This window comes from Notamacropus eugenii, chromosome X (assembly GCF_028372415.1).
Source record: "Notamacropus eugenii isolate mMacEug1 chromosome X, mMacEug1.pri_v2, whole genome shotgun sequence".
Lineage (NCBI taxonomy): Eukaryota > Metazoa > Chordata > Mammalia > Diprotodontia > Macropodidae > Notamacropus > Notamacropus eugenii.
The window spans coordinates 102354406-102369446 of NC_092879.1; the positions used below are offsets into that span (position 1 = coordinate 102354406).

At 52.4% G+C, this 15041-nt stretch overlaps 2 protein-coding genes across 8 annotated transcripts; one reads left to right on the top strand and one right to left on the bottom strand.

Annotated features, from left to right (window-relative positions):
- The first annotated feature begins 5181 nt into the window (after positions 1 to 5181).
- Positions 5182 to 9842, top strand: RIBC1 (RIB43A domain with coiled-coils 1). 4 transcript variants are annotated; one of them, XM_072627355.1, is made up of 8 exons: positions 5603 to 5783; positions 6020 to 6411; positions 7176 to 7304; positions 7681 to 7762; positions 7840 to 8166; positions 8840 to 8958; positions 9237 to 9628; positions 9697 to 9842. In XM_072627355.1, exons 3-8 carry the CDS (start codon positions 7188 to 7190, stop codon positions 9776 to 9778), a joined length of 1119 nt encoding a protein of 372 aa, XP_072483456.1. In that variant the 5' UTR covers positions 5603 to 5783; positions 6020 to 6411; positions 7176 to 7187; the 3' UTR covers positions 9779 to 9842. The 4 variants fall into 4 exon arrangements, with proteins under 4 accessions (XP_072483459.1, XP_072483456.1, XP_072483455.1 ...); XM_072627354.1 differs by having other exon boundaries at positions 5647 to 5783; positions 6274 to 6411; XM_072627357.1 differs by having other exon boundaries at positions 5660 to 5783; positions 6310 to 6411.
- Positions 9843 to 9860: 18 nt separating this feature from the next.
- Positions 9861 to 12166, bottom strand: HSD17B10 (hydroxysteroid 17-beta dehydrogenase 10). 4 transcript variants are annotated; one of them, XM_072627360.1, is made up of 6 exons: positions 11950 to 12166; positions 11504 to 11668; positions 11171 to 11335; positions 10881 to 11009; positions 10681 to 10789; positions 9861 to 10164 (listed from the first exon to the last, which is right to left on the bottom strand). In XM_072627360.1, exons 1-6 carry the CDS (start codon positions 11980 to 11982, stop codon positions 9974 to 9976), a joined length of 792 nt encoding a protein of 263 aa, XP_072483461.1. In that variant the 5' UTR covers positions 11983 to 12166; the 3' UTR covers positions 9861 to 9973. The 4 variants fall into 4 exon arrangements, with proteins under 4 accessions (XP_072483461.1, XP_072483460.1, XP_072483463.1 ...); XM_072627359.1 differs by having other exon boundaries at positions 11765 to 11964; XM_072627362.1 differs by lacking the exon at positions 10881 to 11009 and having other exon boundaries at positions 11950 to 12130.
- Between the last annotated feature and the right edge of the window lie 2875 nt (positions 12167 to 15041).

Here is a 15041-nt window from a genome sequence, read left to right on the forward strand (position 1 = left end):
TGACTTTGTTTTGAGTGAGGGAGGGCTGTGCAGGTCACCAGCCTCACTTCTCCAGAGCCATCTGAATCCAGGGACCATTCCTCAGGATGACTGGAGATGACCCAGGATGAGGCAATTGGGATTAAGTGACTTGCCCAAGGTCGCACAGCTAGTGAGTGTCAAGTGTCTGAGGTGAGATTTGAACTAAGGTCCTCCTGACTCCTGCACTGGTCCTCTATCCACTGCACCACCTAGCTGCCCCTCTGGCATACAGTAGGTGCCACATGAATGATTATTCCCTTTCTCCCTCCCCCTCTGTTGGGAGGAAAGCTAATGGCAGCCTTCAGTCCCTTCCATTTTTCCCTGCTTCCTTACCTCAGATTCCCTCCTTGGAATTGTCTGCTGACCTTCTCAGCTCAGGGTCACCCAAGACACCAGAGCACAAAGCTCACCCCTTGGCTAAATCTCTTAACCTCACTCAGGGCCTCAATTTCCCATCTGCCCAATGACAGAGTTGGACTTGACCTCTGAGGCCCTCTCCAGCAGAGCAGACTCAGCTGAACTCTAGGTATGGGGTGGCAGTGGCTGGGGAAGACTAAGAAAAGAGGGCAGGAAAATCTGCCAGGTGCCCACACAGGCAGGCATAAGGTGTGTGATCAACAACTGAGCAGCCTCCTCCCCTTCCAAAGCCAGGGCTCCTCTGGGCACGAGGCTGCCCAGCAGCAGCTCTCCCTTCCCTCCCACCCCCCAGCCTCAGACACACACATACACACACACACACACACACACACACACACACACACACACGTGTGTGCAGGCGTGACAGCCTCCCTCCTGGCATCCTAGCCTGCCCGCCTGCCCACCCACACGGCCAGCTCTGTGGGGGGCAGTAGCAATGTTGCTGGCTTTCGGGTGGGTTCCAGGGAGTTGGGCAGGTGACTTTGGCCCACAGCAGGGAAGGCTACGGGGGTGAGGAGCCGTGGCACAGGTGAGGCCAGGACAGAGCTGTGAAGGATAAAAAGGCAAGACGACAACAAGAAGGTCTAAGGTCTGTTTCTTGAAGGCTCCAATGGCACTGAACAAGCTATAAGCAGGAAATCCCCAGGAAAGGAGCCGAGTACAGGCACCAGGCTAGGCTCAGCTCAGCCACCTGTTCACTTGTGTGACTCTGGTCAAGTCCCTTCCCCAAGCTCAGTGAAACCCTTTCTTGATCAGTCAGTGTATTCTGAGATTGTGCCCAAGGACTACCACGCTTACTGAGGTGATGACTATGGCCTGGCTTCTGCAGTCCTAGGCAGAGCAGCAAAGAGCTCCAGCTCACAGGTCCTAGAGAAGAAACCCGAAGCCACCCACTGCCTGCCAGCCTGCCAAACAGACCCTCCAACCCCCACCTTAGCTCTGAACACCGTCTAGGCTGCCAAACTGGTTCCCATGACAATGGGTTCCAAAGAACTTGGCAGAGGGATTTTTAACTCTGCAGGTGCCAGACAGGAAGGCCCTGAAATCTCATTCCCTGAATCCCACCATTGGGCCCTCAGCCTAGCAGGAAAAGCTGTGGGCCTGGTTCCTGCCCCCCATCAGAGGAGGCCTTAGGACCACCTAACTTGCTATAACCTTAGAGAAGACTGAGGGCTTCAGATAGCAATCTGGCAGAAGCCTAGCCCCGAGCCTTCAAACTTTCAAGGTCTCCTGATTCTCTGGGCAAGGACCAGGCAATGGCTTCTGCTCTTCAGGCCTCTATCTCAATCCAGGCTGATAGGGCTGAGAACCTGCCAAGCCCAGATCCCAGGCCTCTGGGTAATCCCACCCCTCTCCTCCTTCTCAGATTACAATCTAGGCCAGGGTTCCTTCTAGGAAGGGCCCAGGGTTTAGGAGGCCAACGCCAAGCAGTTCAGGGCTGACTTGGGTCTAGGAGGTGCTACCTCCCATCATGGTCTCAGAATCTCCCTGATCAATGGGAATTTGTCTTCCATCCAAGTGGTCATCAGACCTCATCTTTGCAAACCTCAGGGTCAGATATGCGGAACTAGCCACTGCCTCTCATTTTTGGACAGCTATGAATGAAACTGGCATTGGATTTCATCTAAAAGAAAAATTTCCAACTTTATTTCAGGATAGACATGACCCTCAAGGAGACCATAGGCTCCTCCCACCCCATGCCAAAACGGACAACTTCAGCACAAAAGCCATGATTCTCTACCAAATGAGAGTGACAAGGCTGGAAATCTTGGTCTATAGCTTGGAGGCCCTGGCCTCCCTTTCCCGAATTCAGGTCTGCTCGGCAGTCCACCCTAAGCCAGGGCTGGTATCTGGGTAGCTGATGCACCTTGATGATAACACAGTCCACTTGCTGGAGGAGAGGAAAAAAACTAAAAGCAAAAAGAAGCCAGTGGCTTCTTCCCCCACAGGCCCTGGAAACGTGCTCACTCTTGAGGCCCCATTCTCTTCTCAGACTATCGAAGCTTCCTTCTGATCTGCCTTTTTGGCCAGCTCTGGAGATCCTTGTGCACTGGGGGCAGGGCTAAAGATATGGAGGCACCACTCTGAAATTCTCAAGGCCAACCCAGCTTAAACCCTTTCTAGAAGGTCCACCGTCTCAGCTGGCCCTGCCCTTGAGCCATGGCTTCTGGTCTGGCCCTCCAAGGCCTTCAGCTCTTTGGAGGCAGTGCTCTGAGCGGGCTAGCTGATGCCAATGCCCACCTCACCAATTGATGTCTCTTGGAACTTGTCAAACAGTCCAGGTCAGGAGCTAAAATGTGGCCAGTCAATTTCTGCCGCTCCAAGCATTCCTCTCCTCCTCGATCCCTTTGGTTCAAGCATCTTGCAAGCTCTAAACCCAACTGGCAGAGGCAAAAGGTGAGCCCTGGCCTCTCTGGTGCCACCGAAGCAGCTGGGCTGGGCCGAGCCCTGGCTTCTCCGCCCAGAAAGTACCCTGGCTGGCTGGCTCCACAAGGCACTGGCTGCTTCCCACCTTCTGGAAGGTGGAAGTACCTCAAAAGAACTCCCAAGTTCTTAATCTGGTCACAGCAGAAGGATGGGATGGGGAAATGGAGAAACACAGCCCTGCTCAGACAAAAGCAGGTATGTAGGAAGCCACCTCCCAACCCAGAGGCCCTCCCCTTCAGGTCCTCTAATCAACAGAATCAATCTCGATGGCTTCCCAAACATACATGTTGGACAATTGCTGGGAGCCACTCCCTCAACAGGGGGTGAGAAGGCAGAATGCCATGGAGAATGCAGAAGTGGCAAAGAGCCCTTTGAGGTGATGATGGCAACGCTAGGAGAAGGGGATCCAGGCAGGGCCGAGGCAGGCCAAGGGAGAATCCTGTGTGAAGGGCTTCACTAAAGAGTCCAATATGGGACCTCAGGAGGTCACTGAACATCTCCTCTCTAATGCCATGATAAGCCCTCAGCATTCCAGATCCAGCCCAGGAAGTTTCTGTTCCTGGGGCCCAGCCAAATCACTGTAACATGAGGATCAGAACGACAGCACCCACCTCCCACCTCCCAGGGTTATTGGGAGGACCAAATGAGACCTTATTTGTGAAGCACTTAGTAGGATGGCACATAGTAGGTGCTCTACCAATGCTTTTCCCCTACAAGTCTTGCCAACCAGATAGCTTGGCTTCATGAGGAAGCTCTCTCAGCCCATTTTCCTCCATCTTCCGCACTTCAGAGGTGCAAGTAAGACATTTTGGGAAAGGGGGCACCCAGGTCCTCTGCTTTGCCCAATCCTAGCCACCCTCAAAGCCCCACCTTCAGGTTCTTTCTCCATTCTGTCTATCACCCACAATTACTTCGGCTTCCTCTAAGTTCCACAAAATCCTTAGTGTCTAGCCGACATACGTGGCATATTATACATGCAGCATACGTTTAGGGTTATTTTTCAGGTAGTTTGGGTGTACACATAGGCACAAGCACGCACACACACACCTGTGTTCTAAAGAGACAGATGCGGAGAATGAGAGAATGAACAAGATAGAAGGGACCTTTAGACATTTACTAAGTTCAATCACGTGCTTTTACAGAGAGGGCAATAGGGCCAGAGATATGGGCAACTGACTTGGAACCCTCCAATGTTTGAGGCCCAAAGGACCTTGATTCCCCTCTCTTGGCTCATCCAGGCAGGGCAGGCCCAGCCTCGCTTGACCTCTTCCTTTCTCCACTCACTCTCTCTCACCTTCTTCTCTTTCAGATCAGCTCCCGCATTGGCCATGTTAATCTGCCAGGTTGCTGTCCATCTCATTGTGGTTCTAATTCTTCCCCAGCCAGAGGAACCCGCCCCTCTAGACCCACAGCACAGTGGATGGTCACTACCCCTCCAGCCTGGATCTTCGGATGCAGCTGCACTGAGCGTCTTCCTCAGCCTTTCCCACTGAGCCTTAAAGTCAGGCCAATGTCCCAAACAACTGTGGACCGGGACCAAGCTGGCCCCATCCTGCTTTCCAAGAGCTCCACGGTGGAGCTGAGAAAAACCTCAACAAGGCTCTCAAATTCTTGGTGTTCCAGGTAAGGGGCGCATGGAAAATGGGAACGAACCGGGAGTGGGGGTGCTGTGGCCGTCAAGGCAAGGGTCTGAGTGCCCTGCTACTGACAGGGGGCCAGGAAATTTGTGGCTATGAAGATGCCCAAGGATCACAGTGGCCTGAACAGAGAAGACAGGGGTGGGGGGGAGAACAAGGCTGCGGCCAGCTCGAGGTGGGGGGTGGGATCCCTACCAAAATGCCAGGCAGGACCCGCCTGCAAAGGGGAGGCTTTGGGGGAGGAATCAGGGCCCCCAGATGCCTGGTGGGAAGGGAGCCCAGGAAGCTCGGAGAACGTGGCGGCTCTGAGCCCACGACCTCCCGGTGAGAACCAGCCCTCTCCACCCCCCGCCCCATCCTCCCCTCTCTAAGCTTAGTCTCGGGGACCGTCAGCACCCCACGAATCATGTCCTTAACAAAAGCCAGGTGTGCTCCTGGGGCCCCACAGCGTCCCCCTCCGCTGCTCCAGAAGTGACCCCGTCCCGAGGGCAGGCTTGTCCCTCGGCCCGAGCAGGCGCAGAACTCCGGCAGGAAGGGAGGGGAGAAGTGGGGAAGGAAGGGAAGCGGGGCCCCCGCCGCTTTCGGCCGGGCCGTACCACTTGGGCCAGTCCCGGGGAGGGGCGGGACTCCGGCAGGGAGGCAGGACTCCTCCCCCGCAGCGCTTCCGGCGGGCCGGGCCGTACCACCTGGGCCAAGTTTGAGGGGGGGAGAGGGCCGGACCATCTGAGACTCCGGGCAGGGGTCATCTTGTGCCATGCCCTACCTGAGCCGTTGGGTCCGGTGATGACGGCGAACCTCTGGAAGGACCGGGTGACCTGCTGACCCTCGTGGGCCTTGGAGTTCTCCATGTGGAGCAGTTTCAGAGAGCCCACAGCAGCAGGGGGATGACGGAGGGGGCGAAGCCCGCGCAAACACAGGCCCAGCAATCGCGAGCGCCGACAAAGCAGCGCGAGAGGAGCTGCGCGCGTGCGCATTCGGGAAGTAAAGAACAGGCGAGACTCCGGAACATTGCGACTCCAGGACTAGCTCTCGTTCTGCGCGTGCGCAAATTCGCCGCACGAAGCCGAGGCACCTTCTTTCTGGGTTCCAACTCAATTCGCTCTTTGCCTTCCCTGCGCGCATGCGCTAGAGGGCGGGCCAGAAGGAGGGACTCCCCGGTTCCGGCCCCAGCGCACGCACGCGCTATCAGCTCGTTGCCATGGCAGCGAAGAGACGCTTAGTCTCTGTTCCTTAAATGAGGGGGATACCCGTTCTTGGCGTCGGAGCAAGCCCACTAAGGAGGTGAGGGCGTTGCTGGGGAGGGGCAGATGGATGAGCTGAGGGCGAACACACAGGGGAAAGGAGGAAGAGAGAAGGGGAGCTGGCCTGGGGGCCCCGAGAAAAAGGGATGTGTGGATGGGCAAAAGCTTCCAAGGCTGGACCTGGGGGGTGGAGGGCAGTAGAGAAGCAAGTTGTGCCCCCTGCGGGGTCACTGCTTATCTGGGGGCCAACTTCCAACCAGACTCTCCACTCCACAGAAACAGACCTTCCACCATGGGGACACTTTCAAACAGATCATAAGAGGCTAGACCTAGTGCTGAAAGGACCCTCGGAGGGGCATTGGCTACGGGAGGGCATCGAGGGCTTGCCCAACACCACAAAAGCTGTCAAAGAACTAGTCAGGATTTGAAGCCGTTCCCCCTCTCCCCCGCCATTCTAAATCCAAGGCAAGAGGACTGGGTTTTAGAGGCAGGAGCTGGATCTCAGTCCCCTCTACTGCTTTGTCTTTTAGTTTGGCCTCACCCCTGTCACCTTCTCTGTAACACAGACACTGGACTAAGAGTGTTTTTAAGACTATCTGGGAAGGACATTCAGGCAAAGATTTACTAAGAAGTTTGCTCCTAAACTGAGCCTTAAAAGATACAAAGAGGTATGATTGAGGACAGGTACCCAGTTGCAGCCTGTGCTTCCTTTCAACCTCACCACTTAAATGAAATTGCCCCATCCAAAGTTAGCCCACTGAACTCAGGGGCATTTTCTCCAGTCTCAGCTCCCTGCTGTGCATCTTGGGCATCCTCTTTCCTTGGCTCATTCCTTCTCCCTCTTGACTTAGTGGTGACCCTTCTCCAAGTCCATCCCAAGGGAGGGCCCCCAATGCTCTGTGCTGGGTCCACTACTCATTCTCAGTCTTCCTCTGGCTTTGGGGCTCAGTCCTGCACTCCTAATGGCCATCAAGTCATTGCCAACCACAGGCATCTCAAACTCAACAAGTCCCAAACCCTGCCTCAATTCCACCTCCCTTTCCTTCAAAGCACAGCTTAGAGATCACTGCCTTCAGGCAGCTTAAAGGTACTGGGTCTACCCCTGAGGATACAGAGAAAGACAAAACCAGCGTCTCACATGAAGGAAGTCCCATTCTAATGGCAGACATTGGAGCACCAATTAAGGACAAACAAGGGGGAGTCTGATCCCCATCTTGTGCTCTCCCTCTTGAAATGATTCGGTATTTCCTTACATTGTAAAAATTGTGGCCCCTGAAAGAACTCCAGTTCCTCAAAGGCAGAGGCTATTTGTTGAGTTTGAATGATGATCTCAAAGGCTTCTTGCAGCTTCTCTGACCTCCAGTAGCCAGAAGCTTGAAAGTATGCTCCTGGGGTAGCAGAAGAGTGGCTAAGTGCTCCTTGTATCTTTCAGTCTGAGGTCAGGATGTATAAGGTAGACATCCAACCGGAGCAGAAACAGTCTGTGGCCATCGAAGCCCGAAGGAACCAAGAGAAACAGAGGCAGAGCCGAATCTTTAATGTTCGGAACCGAGTCATTGGGGTGAGCTTCCCTAAGGTGGCAAAAGTGAACCCATCCCAAGACTAGGAATCAGGTTCAGGGGTGCTTTTTCCCCCTTCAACCCCCAGAACAGTTCAGCATCTAAACAGATTCCTTTATTTTTAGAGACGGAAGCTGAGGCTTAGAGAGTGACTTGGCTATTGTCTCACAGACTAGAAGCTGGGCCTTCATTTTTCAGTGACTCTTTGCCCTGCTGCCTCCCCTTCTGTCCAAGGCCCAAAGCTCCCTGGAGAGAAGGACCTGACCTGGTCCACCTCATCCTAGCGGGTGGAGGGTGGGGCAGGGCCCATCCAAGTCCCAGCAAGCATTTCAAAGTGGTGGGTGTTGTTGGGTGGGGCTGCCCCACGATCTGTGGCAGGTGAATGTAGAAGCCCTGAATAGTCAAGTGCAGGAGCGGAAACTGCGAGAAGATGTTGAGAGGGCTCGTGACACGGCCTTGGGTAAGAACCCTGGAGGGGGTGCCCAGGGAGGGTCTGGCCCACGGGCCCCTTGTCTACCAGTAACCCTTCCCTTCCAGATGCCAAATGGGGCCAGTGTGGTGCAGTGGCCCAGCTGCTGGAGAAGGAGGAGTGTCTGTGTGCCCGGCAGGTAGCTCAGCAAGTACAGGCCTTTCGTGAGTGGGAGCAGCAGCCCCAGGCCTGCCAAGACTCTGACCTGTGGAAGAAAAAGTTCCCCCAAGCGGGTGGCCCAGACTACCACCTGGGGCCCTCCAGCATGCAGTTCTTTGATGGGGAAGACTTGGGCCAAGCTACCCGCCAGCGCCTACAACGGGAACAGATCCGTTGTGAACTGAGCTGTCAGCAGGAAGAGCGCCGCCAGGCTAGGAGAGATGAGAGGTACTCAGGTGAGAGTGCTGCAGCAGTGGGCAGCTAAAGTAAGCAGGTGCAGCCCCTCTCCATCTGAGGAGAGATCGGGAAGCAGATAGGGGCCTTTTCTTTCTCTCCGCCAGCACAGCTGGGCCCTGCCTCCTGGTACAGGGCCCAACCCTCACCATCTACTCATTGGCCCTTTGGAGGGTTATAATGGCAGTTAGTATCCTGCCCATGGGAAACTGAGGTGTGAGATGCCAGGTAACTCGCCCAAGGTCACAGAATTAGGGCTCTCCAGGATTCTGTTCAGGGAAGACAGAGTGGGCCAAGGCCCAGTCTACTTTACCCTTTTTGGGCCTCAGCCTTCCCTAGCTGTCCTTAAACTCAACTGAGCCCATGTGGCCACTAGGGGGCACCACAGTGTATGGAATCAGGTCCAGTGTACAAATCCAGCCTCAGATATTTACTGGCCAAGTCACTTCACCTCTGTCTGCCTCAGTTTCCTCAACTGTAAAAATATAGGAGAGTCTTCACTAGGAGCCCTTCACAAACTGTGAGGCCCAAACCTGGGGGCTCACTGGCCCCTTTCTCTGCCAAATCTTTTAGGGGTTTTGTAGTGTTTTTCGTTGGGGCCCTGCCCCAGATCTGTGTTTGTGGAACAGCTGCCCTGGGCCCCAAGTGACCAGCACATTTTCTCTCTTCCTGCAGAGATTCTGGATGACCAGAAGCGGATCGAAATGGATCTGCGAGCCACTCACCTGCAGGGTCTGGAAGCTGTCTGCCGTAAGGCCATGGATGTAGCTGTGGCTAATTACAACAGGGCTCAGGTGCTGTGGCTCCCCCTCACCCCTCCAGGCTGGCTCCTCTTCCTCCCATGTGGGAGGCATGTGCCAGCCTGATGCTGCTTGGCATTGGCAGAAGAGCAGACCCTGCTACAGGAGGGTTCCACACAGGATGCTCCAAAGGGGCCTCAGTCTAAGGAAAAGGGTGTTCCCTAGCTTTGAGGAGGATTTGGGCAAGAGTGCCAATTTGGGGGCTGCATTTCACATTTCACCCTAGGTCCCTCTCCCAAATCCTAAGCCTGAGCTGCCTCTTTTCCCCCTAGGCCATAGAGGTTGGGGAACAGAGACGCCTGGCCCGCCAGAGGGAGCAGGATGACAACCTCACTGAGATCTACAATCACCTGACCAGTGACATGCTGACTGAGAAACCTATCTCCTCGAACCCCTTGGTCTCACATAGGGCAATGCTGGAGCGCTGGAAGGGCATGGCCCCTGAGCAAATAGCTGCCATCCAGAAGGAGCAGGTGGCTCAGCGCCTTGAGGCCCAACAGCAGCGGCAGGCTGAGCAGCGCCTGGAAGCTGCGTGGGCCCTCCAGGAGCAGCTTGTGGCTCAGGCCACTTGCCAGCTGGAACATGAGCAGCAGGCCCATGTGCGGAAACTGCGGCGGGACCTAGATGCATGTAACAAGCAGCTGGCCCAAGAGCAGCGGGCACGGTGAGTGACGAAGGAAGGGGTGAGGGCTGGGCCTGGGGTCTGGAGTCAACACCAACTTTGCCTTTCAGGAAGGACTTCCTGGACAAAGTGGTGTACACCAATGAGCCCACGGCCTGCTTCCATCTCCAGTTCAACACTAGCAGCCGCTGATGTGGGACTTCACTAAGGGCAGGGGAGCTGAGCTTCTGTGGAAAAATAAAGTGACTTTAGGTAATCACACTGTGTCACTGGCTTGTGCACCTCCTCAGCCCTGCTGCCCCACAGAGCCCAGAGAAATCATCTTTATTAGGCAGCAGAGGTTAAGGCATAAAAGGCAGAGGCTCTGGTGCCCCCAGGCCTCTGGCATCAGGGCTGCATACGGATTCCTCCATCCAGACGGATCACCTCACCATTGAGCAGGGGATTTTCTACCACGGCCTGCACAAGGTGGGCATATTCTGTTGGATCTCCTAGGCGGCTGGGGAAGGGTACTTGACGGGCGAGGAAGGAGCGGACCTTATCAGGGAGTCCCAACAGGAGGGGTGTCTCAAACAGGCCTGGAAAATAATAACAGCTACCTTTTATTGAGTGCCTACTGTGTGCCAAACACTTTATAGATAGGACCTCACTTGATCCTCACAATAATCCTGGAAGGAAGGTGGGTGCTGTTATCCTCATTTTATAGCTGAGGAAACAGGCAGACAGAGGTTCAGTGACTTGCCCAGGGTCACCCAGATTAGAGTTGTTTGAGGCTGCATTTGACCTTGGGTCTTCTTGGCTCCAGGCCCAGCTCTCTATCTACTGCAGCACCACCTAGCTGCAATACTCCAAGACAAGTGAGTTTCAAAACAGGGATGACACAAGTTTGAGGCTAGTTAGCCCCTGTCCCACAAGTTCTGACTTTGGCCAGGTCCCTCTCTTGCCTTGATCCTTAGTTTCCTCACTTGTCAAATAGGGGGTTGAACTACCTGATGACCTCCTCAATCGTCTGAGACAGGTTTAGAGATGGCTTATCTTGGGGGATGGAAGATGGGGAAGCAAGAAAGGGAGCTTGGGGGACACTAGAGCCCTACCTGGAGCAATTGTGACCACCCGGATCCCCATGGGAGCCAGGTCCCGGGCTGCAGGCAGGGTCATCCCCACGATGCCCCCCTTGGATGCAGAATATGCAATTTGGCCAACCTGGGAACAAAGGGGGAAAGTGAGCTGGATGTGACCTGGGAGTCCTGGGCTTCTAGGCTCATCTTGCTGGAGATGGAAGTGGCTGACATACCTGGCCCTCAAAGGCAGCCACACTGGCTGTGTTGATGATAATGCCCCGGTGGCCACCCTCATCTGGCTCATTCTTCCCCATCTCCCCAGCAGCAAGGCGGATCACATTGAAGGTGCCAATTAGGTTTACCTGTGGCAGGGGAGGGGAAGAATTCAGTGGCCATATCTTTGGGCTTAAATGGCTTCCCTTTGATAGTTAAGGAGCCTTGACTGGATTTATGGGCCCAAGAAGGCAGAGCAGCAGAGGCCCTGGGGGTGGAGAGTTGGGATCCTGTGGGTGGGACAATGTACCTGGATTACTTTCTGGAAGGCTTCCAGGGAATGTGCTTGACTGTTTTTGAAGTTGTAAGTCTTGGAGGCCACTGCGATGCCAGCACAATTTACGGCAATGTCCACCCGGCCAAATTTCTCCTTGGCCAAGGTCAGGGCCCCCTGTACATCTGCTTCAGAGGTTACCTGGCCAGAGAGAAAAGGGAGGGGAAGCATCAGGGAGCTGCCCAGGGCAGCCTTCAGGATTTCCAATCTCTCCCAACCACCATGAGCTGGGAAGGGGAGTGAGGCATACACCCTTCCGCCTGGCGGGGGGGGGGGGGGGGGGGGGGGGTGGGTTAGATGCAGACTTACATCGGTGGGGGCGAAGGCGCAGGAAGCTCCCAGCTCCTTTGCCAGGGCTTCGCCGGATGACTGGGGCAAGTCCATGATGACAGCCCGAGCCCCTTGCTTGATCAGTCTTCTGATCGTGGCCTGGCCCAGGCCCGACGCCCCGCCTGTCACCACTCCAACCATACCCTGCAGGAATCGGGGAAAGGAAGTGAGCTGAAGCGGGGGTAGCTCCAGCTGCCCCTTCCCCATCCCTGGCAGCCAGAAGGCTCTGATCACACAGACCCTCAGAGCTCCCGGCAGACGGGGGAAACTGAGGCAAAACAAGGTCATCGAGCCGGCCAACGACGCGGCGGCCGTATGGGACACGCCCCCGAAATAGATGTGGTCTGAAGAACTTTAACTGGGGGAAGAGGGTGTCTTCATCTACTCTTCCCCTCGGCCCCTGGGCACGAAGCCACGCGCGGTACCTGCAGGTTCCGGATGCCTCGCGCCGCAGCCATCCTGGAGCTACTGAGGGCCCTCCGCGTTCAGCAGCAAGTCAACCAATGGCTGGGGGGGAGGGACGGAGCGCCCCTTGCTGATTGGGCCAGATCCAGGGCGGAGGGGGACGAAAGGAGAAAGGTCATGTCTACTCCCTGTGGCCCTCCTCCCACTGTAGGAAGTCGCGGAGGCCAATGGGCAGCGGAAAGGCCGTCAGAGCCACCGCTGATTGGTCCATATCTTGCGGAGGCGGGGAAGACGATGATCCCTTCCTGTGGCCCTCCTCCCGCCCAAAGAAGTCGTGGAGGCCAATAGGAGGGGAGTGCCACAAGAGCCGCCGCCAATTGGTTCAAACCTGGGCGCGGACGCCGTGGTCTGCCAACCTAGGTGCGGAATGGAGGAAAACGCGGAGGAAAATCGGTGATTGGACAGGCTCCGCCCGTTCCTCCCCCTTCCCCGCTCCCCCTTTGGCCCCGTGCCGCGTGCCGCGGGTTCTGGCCCCCCCACGGCTGGTGGCTTTGTGCCCCAAGGCGCTCTTGGACTTTGGGCGTTGGGAGGTGTCTCCGCCCCTTCTAGTTATAATGTTTTAGCAAAAACAACTTGGAAAGGCTTGAGAACAGTGATGAGAGCTGGGATAAAGGTCGAATGCCAAAAACCAAAGAAGCACCCAGGGCTTCCTTCCGCCCAGGGAGGCCGAGGCACGAGCCATTGGGGCGCATGCGCGATCTGGGCACACAGCCAGTTTTGCTGAATTTCTACGTTCTCTTTCCCTCCCTCTTAACTACTGCACTCGTACTGGAAAAGAAAAAGTAAAATACACGCCATGATCACCCTCTCTTCCAGTCTGCCTCCATCAGAAGGCCGGATCATTGGCATGAGACCCCAACTTTCTCAGTCTCCTAAAGTTGTTTGTTTTTAAAATGCTTGTAGAAATTGTTTCTAATTATTAGTCATCAATAGCATTTCCCCCCATATTGCTATTTATGGCTTGGGTTTGTTCCTCAGAAAACTGCGTGTTCATATCGTTTGACAAAGTATCAACTGGGAAATATACATTTAAGTCATTTCCTTACACGTCTTGGAAATGTGACCTTTATCAGAAAAACTTTCCTGCAAAGATTCCCCCTCCCCCACATGAAGCTTATCTTGAAATGATATGAAATGAGATAGGATGTTAGGTACTGGTCTTTTTTCCGCTTTGAACCTTGTTTTCCCTACAATTTTGATCGCCAAGTGAGTCCGTACCCCAGTAACTGGTATCTTTGGGTTTATCAAACACTAGGTTACTACGTTCCTTTTTCCCGTGCATTTATATGTAATATAACAAATCGTTTTGATGGTCACTGCTTTGTAGCATAGTTTAAGACCTGGTACTACTAGGGCCCTTCCTTCATGGTTTTTTTTTTTCCCCCTCCATTAATTCCCTTGAGAATAAATAATAAATCCCTGTCTGGCATAAAGTACGTGCTATATAAGTCTTTATTTCCTTTTCCCCCTGCTAGGTTATTTATTGGTAACATGTAGAAAAGCTGATGATTTTTCATGAATTTATTTTCTATCCTGCAACTTTGTTGAAATTAATTGTTTTGACTACTTTTTTTAGTTGACTTTCAGAAAACCATCTTATCATTTGCAAAAAGTAGTAATTTTATTTCCTCTTTGCCTATTTTTATTCCCTCAATTTTTTTCATGTCTTCTCACTATAGCTATTATTTTTAGCACTATCAAACAGTAATTGTTATAATAAACATCCTTGTTTTACTCTGATCTTATTGGAAAGACCTCTAGTTAATTTCATTACAGATAATGCTTGCTCTTAGTTTTAGATAAATTCTTCTTACCACATTAAGGAACTATCCAATCATTCCTATGTTTTCTATATTAAAAAATAATAAGATTTTTGTTGTTATTAATGTGGGCTATTACGTTGATAATAAAATAAATATAAAATATATGATATAAAATTTAAAAATAATGAAAACTATAAAAGTGGAAGATCTCCAATGTATCTCTTTCAGACCTAGACAAATCTAACCAAAAATAAACAAGAAAGGAACAACCTACATAGAATTTTAGAAAACTTAAAAATAATAGACTTCTGGTGATCACTCAATGAATACACACAGGAATATACATGTTTCACAAGTGCACACAGCAGTATCTTTACAAAAAGTGACCATATACTAGGGCATAAAAATCCCACAAACAAATGCAGAAAAGAAAAAATAGCAAACACAACTTTGATGGATTATAACACAAGAAAAATTGTATTCAATAAAAGGCTATCAAATAAAAAATAAAAAAAAATAATTGGAGACTAAATGATTTAATCCCATAAAAGGAGTGGGTCAAGAAACCAATCAAAGACACAATAGATAATTTTATTAAACATACTAACAAGGAGACAACATATAAAATTTTGTGTCTCAGGCAAACCATTCTAAAGAGGGAAAATTTATATCTGGAAACATTTTCATCAACAAAAGAGAGAACACAGATCATCAAATGGAGCATGTAACTAAAAAAAAAACTACAAAACCAACACATTTGAAAAAAAAATAATAAACTCAAAAGTACAAATGGTGAAAATCAAAGCAGAGATTAGCAAAACTGATAAATGAAACTAGTTTTCTGAATAAAAGCCCAAGAATAAACCATTAGCTAATTTGTTTACAAAAAAAACAAAAACCAAATTAGTATCAAAAATGAAAAAAATGAAGTACAGTATGTTTCCTTCTCTGTCAGCCCCCTCACAGTGTTTTACATGTACACACACGCACACCTCGCCCACCCTCTACACAGACACACACACCTTCCCCTCTCCCCCTCTCCCACTCCCTGTATACAAACACACAAACACACACACATACAATGATGTAAACTCAAGTCAGTAGTGCAATGGAGCTGCCAAACAACCTACATGAGAGGCCCAATTTCCCGGAACTTGGAGGACTGTGGCCCTCCAGAAAAGACCCTAAGCAGGACTGATAGCTTTGTTCAAGTATTTGATGGCCATTTGCAGGTGGGCCCCAGGTGCCTTCTACTCCCATCCTTTCCTTCACCCCTGTCCAAGGCTAAC